At 40.8% G+C, this 20,191-nt stretch overlaps 1 protein-coding gene across 1 annotated transcript in view; it reads right to left on the reverse strand.

The window, feature by feature from the left end:
- The window catches only part of LOC116966482 (heparan-alpha-glucosaminide N-acetyltransferase-like), a 110,103-nt gene that overhangs the window by 85,628 nt on the left and 4,284 nt on the right, over positions 1 to 20,191 (reverse strand). The window contains exon 3 of the mRNA XM_033012765.1: positions 16,702 to 16,790. Coding sequence (XP_032868656.1) covers positions 16,702 to 16,790 — 89 coding nt within the window. The remainder of the gene's footprint in view (positions 1 to 16,701; positions 16,791 to 20,191) is intronic.

A 20,191-nucleotide genomic window follows, 5' to 3' on the forward strand; every position in this document is an offset into this window, starting at 1 on the left:
TTCAAACAGTTCACTGACCACCTTTATGAAAGAAATTCAACTGGCCACACAAGTTTGGCCTATCTGAGACTCAGAACCTACTAGCATGGTTCACTCTTTCCGTTGGTTAACATGGCCCTGAAAATCATTCAATTCAAAGGACAACTGGCAATGTAGAACTTCAGTTTGAAGAAGGGTCTCGACCTGAAACGTCACCCCAATCTTTTTCTCCAGGGATGCTGTCTGACCCGCTGAGTTACTCCAGCTCTATGTGTCTATCTTTACTTGTGACACCCATGTATAAAATGATACAATCCATGTATTTGATTGCTATAAAATGATTCTCAATAATTAGCCTAAACACACAATGGCCTTGTCGATAATGAGTCAAGATAATGACAAAGTACATAGTGCTTGGAGGGGACAATGGAAAAAGACATTTATCCTTCCATACGCACTTATGCTTTGGAAATCAGGTATTCATTTGAACAAGGGTCCAGTCAAGGGGTTTGGTTTTGTACAAAATGATCCATAAATTTGTTTGCAGATTAAAATTGTAGCTGTAGAATCCCTGGCCAAAGTAAAACTCTCTGCTCCTTCAGTGCCTTTGGCTTAGGAAGAACAGGTGCAAATTAAAATCAAAGCAATTGCTTTTTTCGCAAGGTGAAGTGAAAGGAGAAATTGGGTAATAACTTTAGGATTGGACAGGAAAGATCTGAACACCTGCTGGGAAATGTCAACACTTGAAAATCATCTGCTAAGAGAGCTCGGATTCATCCATCTTCAGCAAGCAAGCTAGAAGGTTTATGTCAGCTGCAGGTGATCACTATTTAAACTGTTAATAATTTACAATGTACACAGGCAAATAAACTGGCATTAGGAGTGCAAGCGCATTTGGATTTGGGGAAGAGCCGACTGGACTTACCTGGACCTTTTCATTTCACTTGCACTTTATGTGGAATGTGACGAATAAAACTGTATTGTATTGTATTGTATTGCATAGCCCACAACAATAGATAGTTGTCATTAAAAAAATCCATTCTTAGATTAATCTGAAGAATAGCCTCCAATTTGGCACCAGACTGGTATAGACACAAAATGCTGGAGTAACTCAGCGGGACAGGCAGCATCTCTGGAGAGAAGGAATGGGTGATGTTTTGGGTCTCGACCCTTCTTCAGCAAGGGTCTTGACCCAAAACATCACCCAGTCCTTCTCTCCAGAGACTCTACCTGTCCCACTGTGGTACTCCAGCACTTTGTGTCCATCTTCAGTTTAAACCAGCATCTGCAGTTCCTTCCTACACATTGCACTGGCATAGTTTGGACTGTTATTTCAAGGCTGGAATTACAGGTGACCAGCACGGAGACTCGATATAAAACTTTGCCTTGTCAAGTCTGAGTAGGAAAGTAAGGCAATTCACAGCATTTCATCCCTTATCAAGTTGATGAGAAGAATACTCGGTAAAATCAAGAAACTCTACTCCAAAATGACCAACAATAACACTGTCTACAAATTGCTTGTAAAATACCCACAGCTGTCTTATTCCATATATGAGGTGTCACTTCCCAGCATCGCAGTGAGGGATCAATTTTGCAGGCAACCAACTCCAAATATCCTGCACCTCCTGACCGGCAAGTACTCGAAGAACCACCAGCGAATGGGTCAGACTGGGGTCCTAAAGCAGGGAGCAGGGCTCCCTCCAGTGGCTCAAAATATAACAGTCAAGTCGTAATGAGCTCGACAGGTCAGCAAAATGCACGTTTCAATAACCACTGTTTAACATGAATGCAAATACTGCTGAGCTTTCTTTGTAAGATCTTGGCACCCACCTCTGAACTCACATTAAGATTAACTTTAGAGCATTAGGCCCTTTGTCTTCATGCCAGTTTTTGAAGGAGCTGACCAATTTACTCACAAACTGCATTCAACGTTTTGATTTCATGGCATTTATTACAAGAGAAACTAAAAGATTCAGCACATATGCCAGTAAATTGACTTAGTACCTCTGCTATTGCTATTTTACTCTGGTTATGAGTGCACACGCTGATCATTCTTTAATAACTCACCCATTGCCAGTTCTTATGGACCTCACACCCACCATTTAAAACTTTCAGGCCATGTTGGATGACTTGACCACTTCACCGACAATACCCACTTCCCTTTGATGAGACTGCTCAGACAGACAGATCAGGGCAAACACAAAATTAGTATACTCTGGATGCTGAAATGTAGCAGAGAATGCCTGAAAAAGTAACTGGCAGCTCACATGGAGAGAAGAACAGAGTTAATGTTTCAGGGCAGGGATCTTTCATCAGAAGGTGATTGAACCTTGTTTCTTTAAAAACCTGAAAATTATAGGAAGGAAGTACAAAAGATAAGAGGTTCCTTTGCTGGGAAATCTTGGAAGAGATTGTGTGTTGAGTCTGAATTTCCGTGAGAAATACAGGAGAGTGGGAAAGTCAGCTTAAACCCTACATGACTAATGCATCTGGTTTCAAAATGACTGAAATAAATGGAAACTTAAAATGTAGGTTATTTTTGGAAGAAAAGCTTAACAGTGGCCATAGAGATAAATAAAGATCCCACAGATATTCAAATATAATCAGTAGATCCAGTATTGTAAGGGGAGTTAAGGGTTAGCAATGTGCACAGGGATGCACAGTGAGTTTTTTTAATGTAAACGTAGGCCAAGAATATTTTTGTCTTTTACCAATAACTGAGGAAATGACAGAGACCAACTTTAAAACATTGGTTTAATGCACATTGCCATCAAAGAAACATTGGTGACAATATATCTTTAATGTTAGCCAAACATTTTACTTTAAGAATGCAGCTTTCCAATGAGCCATTGATTACAAATGTGTCACCTATATACTGTGACTGGGTATCTTGAGTGTAAAAAAACCCCAAGTAGTAAAAATATAGGCGACAACAGACCTGAAATGTGCAGGAATAATTTATTATTAATACCAATTTAGTTGGCATTTATAACAGAAATTTGATATATTTGACCAAAGATTAAAACCAAATCAAAAATACCTGATTTTACCCATTAATTGAAATGGTTCAAAAGGAAGGAAAGACATACTTGAACTAAACCGAAGAATTCAAAATCCCTGTATGTTCTATCTGTCTCATCTATAATCTTTGCTAAGAACAGGAGTCTGGGAAACATGTCGTTTGTTATGCTTAGTTTCCGCTTATCAAGGCCCTGACTGGAAATGGATTTTTCCACCTCTGATCTCCCACCCAAGTCATTAACTTAATACGCTCGCCCTTCCTTACCATCAATCCCCCTGCAAGGATCTATGAGTAGAGGAGAGCAAGCTGTGTAGATTACAGAAAGATAATGCGCCCTTTGGGAAAGCAGACTGCAGTAGCACCATTAAACTTACACGCATTTCAGCAGTTGCTATTAACACTTACTATGCACTCCAATTCACTCATTATTTGCTGCGTTCATCCTCATTACAGCGTACGGTAATAATGTTAGGGAAATGAACTTTCTTGTGCCATTTTGTGAGCAAGAGGCGACGTCAGGTACCTTTCGCTTTGTACAGGACAGTTCAGATGAAGGTCAAAGCTTATATTAGATTTATTTCCTATTTAAGGGAATATAAAGGATCCCCACCACATGCTTTCAAATATGACTTCATAATGTCCAAAGTCTACTAAATATGTTAAACATCAAGCAGATTTAAAGAACATTTGAAGCACGGGGTGAGTAATGAATTAATGGTGATGATTAGGCTTATTGATGATTGACTGTATCTCCTGCAAGGGCATGCTATTGCCAGTGTCAATGATTATCTTATCTCATCAGCCCAACAAGGCTACGCTAGCTGTCTGAGCAGTCCCATCAATCCTATTCCTTCCTTTATTTCCCGTACTTACTCTTATGTGCCAATGACCCCCCCCCCCCAAGTATTCACACCAGGGGATGCAATAATCCAACCAGACGGCAAATATTTGGAATGTGGGAAGAAACACGAGAAACTGAGAAACTTCAAAGGTTAAGGGAAGACAATAGAAGTATATAAAATGATGAGAGGCATAGATGAGGTAGACAGTCAGATTTTTTCCCCCATGGTGGAAATGTCCAATATTAGAGGGATTAGCTATGTGAGAGGGGGAAAGACTATAGAGATGTGCAGGACACGTTTTTTATTACGCAGAGAGTGGTGGGGGCCTGGAACGCATTGGCAGTGGTCGTGGTGGACGCAGATATGATGGTGGTGTTTAAGGGCTTTTTAGGTCCGCACATGGAAGTGCAAGGAATAGAGGGATATCGAGCATGTGTAGTCAGAAGAGATCAGTTGAACTTGGCATCATGTTCGGCACAAACATTGTGGGCCGAAGGGCCTGCCCTGTGCTGTACTGTTCTATGTTCTAACACCCATGGATCACAGGGAGAATGTGCAAACTCCAGGCAGCACTTGAACTAAGGATTGAAAACAGAACACTGGAGCTGACAAGACAAGAGGTCTACCTACTCTGCCACAATGCTTCTTCCCTGTGGCTATTAAACTGTACAACTCCTCCCCCTTCTATCATGGGGTTGACTGAGACTGATTCCCAACCCCCCCCCCCCCCCCCCCCCAATCTTTTCATATTCCCCAAGCCATTCCACCTTTCCACTCATCATTTTCATTTCATGTTTCATGTATTTTGTGTTTTTATGACTGTTGGCAGATCAATTTCTCTCCTGGGATAAATAAATTTCTGTCATATCGTATCGAATCATATCAAAATGGAAGATTTGCTGCGAGTACAATTAGTAGTCTGGTGCAAATTAGGCTAATTAGCTCAAATAAAATCATATCGGGAGGGGTGGATGATTAGAATGTGGGAAGATGGAAAAACAGGATTAGTGTGGGGTTAGTGTAAATGGGTGGTCAATGGTCAGTGTGGTCTTGGTGGGCTGAAGGATCTGTTTCCATGCCATATCTTTCCATTCACTTGATGCTGAACTGTTAATGTACTGGAGGTTAAAATAGGTTTCTCGCAAAATTTACACAGGATCATTGATAAATTTTATTGAAGATAGTTTGAGTAAATAAATAGTTCTTAATGGTGTTGTTTAAAAGGTGTCTTAGCATTTTAATAACAGGCTGAAAGAGTCTCTCACAGTGTGATTATCAGAAACTTGCCAGAATAAATGTTCAGTCTGAATGTGTGGCCAGTCTTATGGGCAGAGTCACCACATAATGGATGATGGAAACATGATTGGCATTGGATGTAGATTTTGAACAGAAGAAATATGAGTAGGAGTAGGCCATCAAGCTTGATCCACTATTCATCAAGATAGTGGCTGATGTTCCACTTCAGCACCATTTTCTAGCACTGCCCTCACGTCCCTTAACTCTATCAATCTATGTTTAAAATTAAACTAACAGAGCATCCACAGCCACATGGGGCGGAGAATATCAACGATTCGTGAAGAAATCCTTCTCACCTCAGTCATAAACAGCTAAAACCTTTTCTCAAAATGTAGTCCCTGGTATAAGACTCATCAATCAAGGGAAAGATTCTCTGTGGCCTTTATACATTTAACATTCTGTGATATCTCTCTCATTGTTGTAAACAATAAATAATACAGTTCGGTCTACTCAATCACTTCTTATACCAACCCACTTTCACTGGAACCTGCCCGTTACATCTTTATTGTACACCCTTGGGGCAAGTGAACCCTTTCTTGGTAATGAGATCAAAAGTATACACTCTACCACAGTTAAACCACCAAAGCTTAATACAATTGCAATAAAATGTCTTTACTCTTGTATTCAAACCCTTTCATTATAAAGGGTTTGATAGAGATGCACAGCCTACCATCTGCCTTCAAACTGCTGGTTGTACTTGCATGTTGGCTTTCAGTGACATATGTACAGGCCCAGGTCCATTTGAACATCAATACTAACTAACTTTGCGTCACTTTACAAATACTCTGCTGGTTTATTATGTGCTCCAGTGTGGATGATTTCACATTTTTCCACATCATGTTCAATATGCATTGTTCTCGCCCGCTCAATTGGTTTCCCCATAGTCCCTTGAATCATTCACTATGCTCACAGTCACACCCCTACTGAGTTTATACTTACGAACCATTATCTTCAAACAAATTCTTAACATAGATTGTAAGTAGCTGGGGCTTGAGCAGCAATCTCTGCAATACCCCTCCAGACAATTCCAAATACATGACATCTAATTTTCCTCCCTTATATATTCTACAGGTCATATCTTCCCAGACCTCCAACAATTAGTCGAATTGCTTGCTGCACCTTTGGCTGAAATGTCTCCATTTCTGTTAGACAAACTAATACACCCTAACAGAATCTCCAGGTTGCCATGTTTAAGTATATACATTTTTAAAAATGTAATGCATTGGTCCCAGTTCCCAATAAGGAAGCTCAAATACTAAAAGAGTACGTCGGAAACTCCAGTATACAACTAGTCTTAATTTAGCAATAATTAAAATAAACAACTGTAAATCACAGATAGATAATGCTCAAATGTTATCGACACATTCACGGGTGGCTTCGGTGACTTGATTTCTCTCATTTCAAAGCCAAAATATTAAGTTATACCACTTCGACATGTACATTTATGAAATTAGTAGCCAATCTACTGTTTGAGGCTTGCGATACATTGATCAAGTATTCAAATATCACCAAAAGAAAACCTCACAACACACCCCTAGAAAAAAACAGCTTGAAACCTAAAGAGAATCACCTCCTACACAAATGTGCCATTCTTCAATTAGTGGTGAATTATTGGCATTACTGTGCTCCAGACTTGTGTCCCAGAGAATCAGATTAAGCGCAAACTCATTTTTCCTGAAACCATAAAAGTCACTGTCTGAATAAAGCCTTAATATCTGGCCCTTTGCTGTTGATTTATTGTAATGATTACATTTATCATAGAGTATAATTGTCACTATAGAAAGAAAGAGGATAATAAACACTGTATAATTGAAGATAGACACATATATAGAAGATAATTGACACTGGTCACACATTTAGTGGACTCAGCAATGGGAAACAGGGAAAAGACAATGGGACATGTTGAAATGCCACAGATAGTGCAGAGGTGAGAATGACCTCACAACCCAATGAATCAACACACCACTACACGATTGGCAATTGGAGAATGGGCGTGTGAAAAGTTCAATTCACCTAAAACATAGGGTTAAATTCACCAGTTTTGTAGTAATAGCATTGCTCAGGAGCATATTCAGTAAATGATGTCACCAGATCAATTGTTGAACTTGAATGCTTTTTTTTTTGACAAAATATCCAACTGTTGGACTGGGGTAATCTGTGAATATAATTCATTTATTTAAGCTCCCAGAAAGCTTTTGGTAATATTTCTGAATATAAATTATGAGCTGAAATTTAGGGAAAATCTTTTGCAAATACACCTGATGCTTGGTCAACTTTCAATTAAAAATTTAAAACTGCTTAGGTTTTAATAATGTAACATGGCAAAACAATATTAAAATGACTGCCACAACAGCAGGAGTTCTGAACTGTTGATCCAGAGACATGTGTTTGAATGCCACAATAGCAACTGGGGAATTTAAGTTCAATTAATTGAACATAGTTGGAATTAAAGCTAATCTTAGTGGCAGTGACCTTGAAACTACTGGGTGGTTGGAAAAACTCATCAGCTTCATTAATGTTCCTGAGGGAAGGAAATTACCGATCCTTCCCTGTATTTGATTATATGTAACTCCACATCCAGCGATGTGGTTGACTCCTTGGTGTGTGACCAATTAGGAATGTAAATATGAAAATAAATGGTGCCGTTTACTGCAACAACTTCATTTGATAAATGACTAAATAATGCCCTATTTCAAAGTACTTCAAGACCTTTAACACTCATCTGAACCTCAAGGGTAAACAAGATGGAGCAGAGTTCATTACCTCATCTGAAGATGTAAGAGCTCCATCAACATGGCACTGGTCTCGGCAAACACTATGCGTTGGTCCTAGAATAGTTCATGAATACAATGTTTTCTACTCAGTGGTCAAAGCTAGAAGCTCATCCGCCCTTTGACAGGTCTTGTTTATGGTCCTGCTGGGGGTCCACAGCCCCCTCCTCACCTGGCAAACCAGGTGGGGGAGACGGTTTAGTCGCCGACTATCCGACCATGGAGCAGGTAGCACGGGATTACATGGTACCCGTGGCGGGGGGAACTCCCCCCGACCTGACCCAACATACAAGGAATTTGATTTGCCACACAGTCATACCAAAAAAAGCAACAAGGCACACAACTACATAAAAATTAACATAAAAATCCACCACAGCGTACTGTGATGAAAGGCAATAATGTATTATCTTCTTCCCTCCTTTTCTCCCACGGTCGGGGCAGTCGAACCATCCACATCGGGGCGATTGAAGCTCCCGCAGCCAGCGATCGAAGCTCCCACGATCGGGATGGTCAAAGTTCCTCCTAACCAAGGGATCGCGAGCTCCACGTTGTTAAGTCCGCAGGCTCCCGCGGTTGGAGTTCCCGAAGTCGATCCACAGCAAAAGGCCAGCCAGCTCCATGATGTTAGGCCACAGTGCGGACGGAGATACGACACGGAAAAAGTCGCATCTCCGTCGAGGAAAGAGATTAAAAAATGTTTCCCCCACGCCCCACATAATACAACACCAAAGATACACTAAAACATACATTTAACAACGCATTAAAAACAACGAAAGGAGAAAAGGACGAGACAGACTGTTGACGAGGCTGCCATCGTACGGCGCAAACCCGGTAAGCTAAGCTAAACGAAAATTATTGGCAGAGTTATGTGAGCCAGAATGTCAGAGTTGGCATGTTACATTTCGCTCTTGGCTGTAGTTTGGATGTTCATCTATTCACAACATTTTGGAAATGTAACAAAGATTATTGCTATATCTCGCCATTAACATTAACCTCAGTTATGGCATGCCATTCATAAGATTTTGTGTGCATGAAAATGATTAATAGAGGTAGAATGGAAGAAACTCTATGACAGTGCAATTCCATTCAGACAATCTGTCTGTTCCATCCAGCAGATGATGTACAGGCAACAGCAACATGGATTTTCACCAATTTACAGTACTTAACCCCTAGGGGGAGGGAAGTACCGGTAGGGAAACTGCAGAGATGTAAACCTCTGAAGCTCCATCCTTGTGAAGTTGGCTGACCTCGAGGCTATCAATCTAAAATTACAAGCTGCATTATTCTTGGCTTGTTTCATTCCAAAGATAGCACTGCACAGTCTACATTATAATCATTACACTGTCACACAAATGTCTAATATTAATCTAATCCAGGTTGGATTGGTTATGTTAATCAAATAGATGTCTGAGTGTGATCACTGTAAATAACACGCACTGCACAAAATTAAGGATAGAATTTCCTATGGAAACTAATCACTCTTTGCCACTTTAATTTCTGATTATTGGAGCAAAAAAAACCGCAGATGCTGAAAATGCAAAACAAATACAGAAAGTTGTCAGACCTCTCAACAGAACCAAGCCACACCAATGGAGGGATACACACATTTAATGGTCACTAGATCAAGGGGGTCCCATCCCCTCAACGTGCGTTGTTGGGGGGGGAGGGGTTGCAGCGTCACACACACACACACACAGAGGGGGAGAGGGGTAAGAGGAGGAGGGAGGAGGGAGGGGGGAGAGGGGGGGAGTGGGGGTAGAGGTGGGGTGAAGGGAGAAGGGGAGGGTGAGGGGGGAGAGGGGGGGTGAGGGGGGAGTGGGGGGGAGAGGGGGGGAGATGGGGGAGGGAGGGGGAGTGGGGGGAGGGAGGGGAGATGGGGGGTGGGGGGGGGAGGGAGGGGGAGGGTGTGTGTAATTTTGACTCTGGATATTTCCAGAAGCTAGTGTTTTTTATTTCTTTCAAAGCTGCCGATGGGCTCTAGAAATTATTTATTGATTCCATGATAAGGAATAAAGGCACTGCACTCTTTGAAGCTCTGTCTGTTCCTGCTTTGGCACTGGCACAGTTGACTGCTTGACTGGGAGGTGCAGTTCTCATTCCTTCCATCGCTCTCGGTGATGAAGCCACCAACCAATGCCTGTGCTTGGAATTAAACCTGATTCACAACTGTCCTCTCTTTCTGTATTGGAAGTCACATTGGATGGACAGGAAAAAAATGTAAATGCTTAAAGTAACGTCAGTAGATGCACAGCCAGTCCATTGAACAGAACAAAAATGAATGAATGCTTCAAACAAGCACAGTATCAGAGATTCTGACAAGCCTGCATCTGAAATATTAACGGATTTTCTCTATCTAAATGTCTGTGTCCCAGCAGTGCATAACTAACTAATGTTGCTTTCATTACCTGCCAACAACTCAACCTCTGCCTGTGTAATAAAATATCCAACTTTTCTTCAATTTAAATTAATATGATCAGTCAAATGTAGAATTTTCCATTTTAAACACTTTTTAAAGGTGGACAAGCTGGGCTGAAGAGCCATTTCCATGCTGTACAGCTCGATGCTTTTATTTCAGGATATACTGTAATAGTAGACTTTTTTCATGCGCCTATATTAACTAAGCAATGTAATTTATTTAACTTTGGTTTGAATGATGGTTGGGCACCACATAGAGTGTCAGGAACAAAAATCCTTATGCAATTAATGGAATACATTGATTAAAATTTAAAAAAATACATTGGACATAAGAGCTATAGATTGATTCGCATCTCGCTACGTCTTGTGTCTTGCTGTTATTTTGTGATAGAGGCAACAGAGTGCTCAAAAGATGTATTTGCACTGAATCTGAATAAATCAATGAAGGATGATAATACAAAAAAAATGCAAGACCCCAGTCTGCAAATTGGCCCAAAATACATTAACTTGTTATGTAAATACTCACAATGCATTTTTTTAATCCCATTAGTAAAGGGAGCCAAATGGGTTCCAACTAGTCACCTACCAATTAAAAACACCCTATAGTAAACCATTTATTGATACCATAAAATATTGTATGTAATGTCAAGAATTTATTTCAAAAGGGACAGAATTGATGTTGGGAAATATTGTTTACAGCACATATAAGAGTGCTTTTACAGCCTTGTCAACATATAATATAAATATAGAGATATGGGAGAAGGCATAGAGAGATTTACGTTACTATCAGAAAATCAAGGTTTGCATATCAGGAAAGGATGAACAGACTGGGTCTCTTCTCTTCAGGAGATAGCCAAGGATGGCTTAATGGCAGTTAAAAGCATTAAATGGTTAAGGTTGTGGAAATGTGCTGTCTGGGTGTCAGTACTGAGGGGTGGAGGGATACAATACAATACAATACAATTCAATTTATTGTCATTTGGACCCCTTGAGGTCCAAACGAAATGTCGTTTCTGCAGCCATACATTACAAACAAATAGACCCAAGACACAACATAATTTACATAAACATCCATCACATTGCTGTGATGGAAGGCCAAAAAAACTTATCTCTCCACTGCACTCTCCCCCCCGATGTCAAAGTCAAAGCCCCCGGCGGACGATGGCGAATTGTCCCGCGACCATTAAAGCCACGCCGGGTGATGCAAGGTCGCGCACCGGGTCTTGGTGTTAGAGCCCCCGGCGGGCGCTCGCAGTCCCGCAGCCATTCCAAGCCGCGCGGGGCGGTGCTGTAAGGCCCCGCTCCAGGAGCTCTTCAACCCCGCAACTCGGGCGGGATGTGATGGCCAGCATCCGTAGTCCCAGAGTCTTCAGGAATTCAGTCAAGTGGTGATGATGGCTGGAACTCCTGAAGGTTGTATCACACACAGACATTCCAGAGTGGTGCAGAGCAATCTGGAAATCGTTATTATCACATTTTACTGCAGAAACTTTTCCAATTGTATAATTGTATAATTGTAATTAATTTCTCAGGCAATCCTTTCTTGCTCAAAGGATTGGTCCAAAAGGTCATCCATCAAAATCCCTATTTCACTCCAATTTAAATGAAAGACAATTATTCTGTTTTCATAGCAAACCACTCTTGAGATATCACCATTTTAATTTGGACTGACCTTTACTTTTTCCATGTTTATTGCTAGATTTCATTTATTGGGATTAATGGGGTGTTAATAGTTTTGTTGTTTGCTTCAGTGGATTTACCTCCTCCATCAATCACCAGGACCAAATGTTTTGCAATCAGAAATTGCAGACTTTGAAATTCCATCAACGGACCCAGTAACATTCAGACATGAAATTAATCATATTTTTATTAATATATCCTAGATGATAGGATAGAAACTGTTGAAATGTACTTCTGCGTTGTGATCAGGTTTCCTTGTATCAGGGACTAACTTCTGCATTCAGTTAACACATACTGCCATTTCACACCCACTGTCACCTGAAACCATATATTGTAAGAGACCTGACCTTAGGGACAGGAATCTGCAACATGAACCAATTTTGAGGAATAATCAGAGCCTATTTCTTTCTTGTGGCAGATTCTGCCCAATTCTGTCTTTATTCATTGGACCTCTACGATCATTGACTTATTCTTAGGAACAACAACTGTGGAACAGAAACTCAGTCGCCTTGGCTACAATACACAAAGGGTCTGCTGGACCCATATATTGCTAACTTCAGATTCCATAACATTCCAGGATTTTTTGTCTGATTTAAGAACTGTCTTCCACAGGTTCTTTCATTTAGAGCAGAAATAAGAACATCAAAATTAAGTGGAAGATTCACTCTTTATCTTACACAGGCAACAACAAAGGAGGCGATGCAAGCCCATTAAGTCCATGCTGGCTCGTTGGGAGAAATCCCATTCCACCTCTCCAGCTATTTATTCTCTCTCATGCATGCCCAGCAACTCTCCTTTGATTCTTTTTGCCACCAGCCTCCATTAACCAATATTTACTGTATCCAATTAAGCTGCCAGCATGCTACTGACAAGAACACCTGGAGGAAAGCCATGAGATCATGAAGAACATTCATATACTGTACACCTCAACTAGGACTAGAGGCTGGGATTGAATCCAGACCCTTGGAGCATTGGGGCAACAGCACTAATTGTTGCACCAATTGCCACGTCAATCGGAGGCTAGGAAAATGTGGACATCAAAATATCCAGACTTCCTTGGAATATCGCATTAGTTCAAAGGTTTATATTCTATATTATGAAGAGTGCAATACCAGCTGTGTTCTGGTGGGGAGCATTTTGTACTCTGAAGCAGATGGCTGCTAGTTCAAGTCTCACTTGTTGAGAGCAATTGACATGTTCAAGAAGGAACTGCAGATGCTGGAAAATCGAAGGTAGACAAAAGTGCTGGAGAAACTCAGCGGGTGCGGCAGCATCTATGGAGTGAAGGAAATAGGCAACGTTTCGGCCTGAAACGTTGCCTATTTCTTTCGCTCCATAGATGCTGCCGCACCCGCTGAGTTTCTCCAGCACTTTTGGCTAAGAGCAATTGACATTCCTGTGTATTAGTGAAGGAATGCTGCAACTCATTGCCATTGCTTGTCCTCTGATATAAAAGATCTGTTATGTCCATAAAATATCCTTCCTGGAATCCATCTTGGCCCATTGCCTACATTTCCGTGGACAATTCCATGTTCTATTACAACTGTTCATTTTGAACAGTTTAACCAAATCTATGAGCCCCAATCATGGTAGAAATTATGTTTCAGTGAATGTTGTGAGCCATAGACATAACTTCACAAAGTGCCTGGGAGTTTCTGAGTTCATGAGTGAACTTCTCCATCATCCAACACTGCAGATGACCAGCCACTGGAAGTTGTGAGTTCTTACTCTCCCCCAAGTGGCTCTCATGTTTGACCACTGAGGAAGAGGAAATTAATTTCAAAAAGGCTCAACATTATCTGAAGGCTTTGGAGCTATTTCTAAGAGGCTTCATAATGTACGACATGGATACAGATACACATTTTCTTGCAGACCGCAAGTTGCCGAATGATATCACAGACACACTGCCATTAGGGTCATAGAGTGATACAATGTGGAAACAGGCCCTTCAGCCCAACTTGCCCACACAATTTATTCCACAAATATACCCAACTTTTATTTTAAATCATTTGGGCTTGCCCACTTTCCCCAATAAAACCTATCTCTGACTGGGTATATAATTATGTCTATTGAAAATAATTTATTGGATACAAACATTTATCTTGCTACTATGAGAAGCAATTGTCTTATTTCAGCCCTAAAGGACCTGTCCCACTTTCACAACCTAATTCACAACCTCTGCCGAGTTTGCCCTTGACTCATACTCGCAGCATGGTCGTCACGAGGTCGTAGGTAGGTCGTGATGCTAGTCGTAGTCGTAGGTACTCGTGGCATCAAGTAGGTCGGGGCGTTTTTTCAACATGATGAAAAATGTCCACGAGTAAAAAAGGTGGTGAATTAGATCGTGAAAGTGGGACAAGTCATTAACCCTGTAATCTGCAGGCACTTCACTTAATTATCATATGCTTGCAATGACAGCGATCGGGTTTAGCATCCTAGAGTCTGGTACCGTACAATATGCACAGCATACAAATCAGATTAAAAACCACTCAACCCAGATTGCGCTTTAATAATTTAAAAAATAGGAAAAATAAATAAACAGCACTCCATTCTTCCCACGGAGCAGATGCTGTTTATTTCATTTTGTTATTTTGATGAACGACATCTCACACACACATCAGAAAACAATATATATATTTTTTTTAATTGCCCTGTAACCAGGCGATGACCTTTCACCACTTCATGGCATAATCCATTCTGTCATAGCTATTAAATCCCTTTACATCCTAGAAGATGATCAAGTGTCCAGCTGCTGCTACACTAGCTTTTGCATCTTGCACATTCAGTAGCTTGTGTTGCTACTGCAGAGCTTACTGACTAAATATAACACAGATGGAGGCCATTCTGCCCATTGTGTTAATGCTACCTCCAAAAGCAATACTAGCAGTCCTATTCTCCCCTCCTGATTTTCTGCTAAACCTCGTTTATGCCCACCAACTCCATTCTATTTTGCCACTTACCTCTACAAACTTAAAATTTACAACAGTCAATTTGATTATCAGCATGTCTTTGTGGACAAAAAAACTGGATTGCCCCTGAGGAAATTCATGCAGTAATGAGGAAGTCATATACATTACACATAGAAAGCATTTTACGTCTGAACTTAGCCAGTGCTCCTGAAATTGTGAAACAATCCACACAGCTGAACACTTTAGATTCAGATTTAGATGTCTAATGTCAGATTGCAATGAAATTCCTTGTTCACATGAAGCTCATACAGTAAACAGTATACTTACAATAACGATAAATACTACAATAAATACGACGAGAGCGAAACCATAGAATAATGCAAGATTGTAATGAAAAATCCAAGTCATGCAAAAGAAAATTCAAGTACAATAAAATAATAATTGGATGAGATGGAGTTGAAAGTAAGAGTGTGTGGCAGCACATCCAGCAATGAGGTGTGAAAGAGGTGACTGGTTCAGGAGGTGAATTACAGTGGATATCTGGACTATCAAGCTCCTGTACCTTCTCCAAGAAAGTAGAGAGGAAAGCAAGTGGCCTGGGTAGCAGTCTTCCTTGACAATACTTCCAGCCTTCCTGGTGCAATGCACGATGAAGATGGACAGGATGGAATGAAATGACAGACCTGTGATGGATTGGACATTGTTCGCCAAGCTCTGCAGATTCAGGCAGCTAAGAGCTGAGCAATTGTCATGCCAGGCTGAGATGCATCCCATCAGAATACTTTCTGAAGAGGTATTATGGTCAATGAATATCGGACAAAAGGAACTGCAGATCCAGGTTTACAAAAAAGACACAAAGTGCTGGACTAATCTCAGCGGGTCAGACAACATCTCTGGAGAACATGTTGGCCGATATTTTGGGTCAGGATCCCTCTTCGGATTCATCAAGGAGCAGGAGAGCAACAGGAATCACAGAGGGGTAACAGTGACAGAGAGTCCCACACAGAACTCTCATTGGAGAGAGGAGGAGGACTTCTTCAAGGTAGGCATATCTTAAGGAGATGTTATTGTGGAGCAGTAAAATGTGGAAACAAGGAACTACATATGCTGGTTTATAAAAAAGGACACACAATGCTGGAGTATGAAAATATAGAGTCTTATCTTGTCCTTAAAAACCCGTTGTCTGGAATAAAGCAGCAGGCTCATCTCTACTGATACTAAAGGGCCTGTCCCACTGTCCGAGGTAAGCCAAGAGCTCTTCCGAGTTAAAAAAAAATCAAACTCGTGGTAAGCACATAGAATGTACGTAGCGGTTACGTTGGAGCTCGGGACGTCTCTTAGCGGCTCGTAATTCTAACGGCAGGTACTCAGGAAACGCGGTAAACTCGTGAAGACTCGTGAAGATTTTTCAACACGATGTCCACGAGAGCCCCGAGTACCTACAAGTGGCTATTACCGTAATTCACCGAGTTCGAATCAGGGGAAACTCGGGAGAACTCTTGAATTCGCTCGTACAGTGGGACAGGCCCTTTACAAACCCTGAGAACATTGGAAATCTTTCAGGAACCCTGCAGTAACTATTGGGAAACTAACTGAGATTCGCTGAATATATAAAGCAGACATTTTCAAACAAATATAGATTCAGAAAGCTGAGCGATGGCTTCAGTGTTTTCCAGTATGATGGAAATAAAGAGCCAAAGAGATAAAACTGAGCAGGGTAGCAACAGAGTGCATTTAAGTACAAACACAGGGGAATCACAACAGTCAAAAGAAGAGAAAAACCTTACCCACGAAAAGTATCAAGGGAACGTAATCGCCGAGATTTGGGTTTTGTGGCCTTGGCTGAGGCATCAGCGTTACTTACAGGAGCAAGTTCCTGAAATGGAGAACATAAACGTAATTAAGCATTTCCCAAAGGGGTGGTTGGAGGCTAAAGAAGACAAAAGAGGTTGACAAGGCCAAAGCCATAGATATTGTCTATCTGGGCTTCAGCAAGGTGTTTAATAAGATTTTGCATGGTAGGCTGCTTTGGAGTGTTAATCATTTCTCACGTTGCAATGGAAGTGCGCCCTTGTTGAGGCTACTAATTTAAGTAAATGGGTAGGATTATTGCACAATAGTTGGCATGGGCATAGCGGTACACAGGGCCTCATTTTCTGTGTATGGTTGTCTGACTATCACTTTATATGCAATTGTCACAGAAAAGATGTAAATGTTAATTGATCGGATCTACAACATCGAAGACAGGCAGTGACCTCTGAGTATCCATAATAAATGATGTTTATTAAATGATGGAATAACAGCTGCCCCAATTCTAATCTCCTCTGGATGAAACATTGATACCAAGTGCAAGTACAGTTGACCAACTGTATACTAATTTCTATAATTCGATACATTTGAGGAGATTAGTTGGAAAGCAAGGAGTAGGTGGAAAGGTCAGGAACATGGACAAAGTGGAAGATCAATCATGATCATTCTAAATGGCTGACCAGGATCAATGGGCTGAATGGCTACTTATGCTTCTTGGTCAGAGAAGTTTAAGGAGACCAAAACTGGTTTTGTCCTAACATGATGAATGCTAACCTGCAATGAACCCCAGCAGTGCCTCAACTTTAAAATTGTCATCCTGGCTTTAAATGCCTCAATGATTTCTCCTCTTTCAATCTCTGTAGTTTCTCTCAGACTGACAACCCTCCAAGACACCTCCCTCAATCCTGTCGAGTCTTCTGGTATTTTTGCTGCTGAGTCTTCTGGTACCTTTCCTCTGGAATTGCTTCCCAAACAAATTCTGGTTCCTTTTCCTGCTTAAGGAACTAAGATTTTGATCAAAGGTAGACACAAAATGGTACCTCAGCGAGCCAGGCTGCATCTCTGGAGAGAAGGAATGGGTGACGTTTTGGGTTGAGACCCTTCTTCAGACTTTGATCACTGATTTTAGTAACTTAGCCTCAATAGTCTTGTTTTCAAAGTCTCCAGTGAAGCATGTTGGGGTAATTTGCTACATTAAAGATACTGTATTAATTGAAATTGTTGTTGTTGTCATACGTCAAGCACAATTCTCCAGATCCCGTTTTGGTATAGATGTTTATACACAAATGTGTCCGGCCACAGAACGCAGCAGTCGTTGATTTGATTTGGATGTATGCTGCCCTGGGCTAAACATTCAGTCTGACACAGATCAGATTACCAAGCTAAACAGAGCCGGTATCTGCTTGCAGTCTAATTTTATTTGATAGATCTTTTTGTCATTAGGATTTGTCAGGCCAGAGATAACCCAAGCTAAGCAAAGGACAGTGCTCTGTGGCTACAAGCGACGTGCACAGACTGAGGATATGGGCACGGTGGAGCCATTCTTAAAGAGGCAGACCTCTTTGTGGTAGCACCATGCCCACTGTCGGTTTAAGGGAACAGCAAATACAAATCAGCAGTTTGCTTTTAGCATGGTGAGTTAAAGTAACAAAATCAGAAGCTTATCTGATGACAAGAAGCAACTCTTCACATAATGTGTTTGGGGCCACTCGTTCTACAGACTGTTGCAGTTGGGATATCCAATAGAGCATTTCAAAATTGTAATTGAAACATTTTTAAGGGCATAATTAGACAATTCCCCCAGTGAAGCCACTGCACCCTACATTTTAGCTATCATTATCAGGAGAAAAATCCCAGACAATTTTATATGCTCTGGATACAACGTAAGCAAAGGACTTGAACGCAGAATGACGGAATGAGTACGGAAGGTCTCACTCTGTCTATCAACTCTATGCCAAGTATATGAAGCAGCAATCCAGCTTGACTCACTCTCCCGCCCACTTACCGAGGTCAATTAATTATTTATTTTCATATAACTAATCAAGAGCAGGTTTCATTAAAGTTTGGGTGAATTCATTTCTAACTCAGCGGGTGAGGCAGCATCTATGGAGAGAAGGAATAGGCGACGTTTCGGGTCGAGACCCTTCTTCAGACTGAATGTCCGACCCGGAATGTCGCCTATTCCTTCTCTCCGTAGATGCTGCCTCACCTGCTGAGTTCCTCCCACATTTTTGTCTATCTTCGATTTTTCCAGCATCTTTCTTAATAATTTCTAACTCATATAAATACAGTATTTCTTACCATAAGAAGTATTGTATTGCAGTCTCTTAGGAATTAGCATTCATTTTTATATGGGAATTCCCATTCCCCATACATGAGGTATATCGTTTCCACAAATTAGAAAATTCCTTCAATTTTTACATTCAGCTTTCTATCTCCAACTGGACTCATAACCATGAGCAAGAGTGTATTCACATCATCATATGTGTAAAATCGACTAAAGACCTTCCATTTATCAGTTTATTCACTCATCACGTTTCCTACTCTCTCCCGCTGATATTTCATCCACTATCATTGTGATAACCAACGCTAAGCATTTACTATATCCTCTATTATTGTCATTTAAGGTGCCATATTCAAGTTGAATTTTATCAGGCTTGTCACTTCTCGCTATGCTGCTCACTTTACAATGTATATACTTCTTTATCCTTCCCATTTTTGCTCTGTGCATCTTGAATTGCTGCTGCTATTTTTGCTTTTTACATTGATGTATAATTGTCCCACCAATGTCATGGGTCTTGATAATATTAATGTTGAAGTTTTGCATTTGTATTTGAGAGATTTAAAATCCATCAATTACTTTCTTACAAATTCCGAGTGCCACCCACAGTTTGGGCAGCCGGTGAATTCTCTCATAGAGTTCCAGTCCAATCCTTCCTTACCTCTTCAATTCATTTTGTTATAGCCTGACCCCTGATTTGTGACCCTCCTGCTTCCTCTTCAAACCCAATATTGATATTCAATCATGTTACATACCAGACTGCCTGCTATTTTCTGTCATTACTCATGTAAAATTAAGAGAATCTGCTGCCTTGTTGGCTCGTGCTCCTTCAGGAAAGCAATCAGTAAATTTGACCATTTCCGACAGCTACCACTGTTTCTTCCCCAAAATGCATTTAAAACTCCCATTATCATTTTCCCTGATGGTTCTCTCTTTTCTTCATATCATATTCACATGACAAACCATTCCTGTCCTCTCATGCTATTTTAAAGGTGTTATAATTAATGGCACTGTGGGGTTGCAGTGTGTTTAACAATTCAACTTGCTCCAGATCAACCTCTTTCTATTTGAGGAACAGTAGAAGTATTTGTGCCTGAAGCGTATTTCACCTTCCTTACAGTTCAAACTTAAAGCAATCACAAGGTCAAGCACTGACAAATATGATGATTAAGTACGTGGGTCACAGG

The sequence above is a fragment of the Amblyraja radiata genome, chromosome 37, assembly GCF_010909765.2.
Source record: "Amblyraja radiata isolate CabotCenter1 chromosome 37, sAmbRad1.1.pri, whole genome shotgun sequence".
NCBI lineage: Eukaryota > Metazoa > Chordata > Chondrichthyes > Rajiformes > Rajidae > Amblyraja > Amblyraja radiata.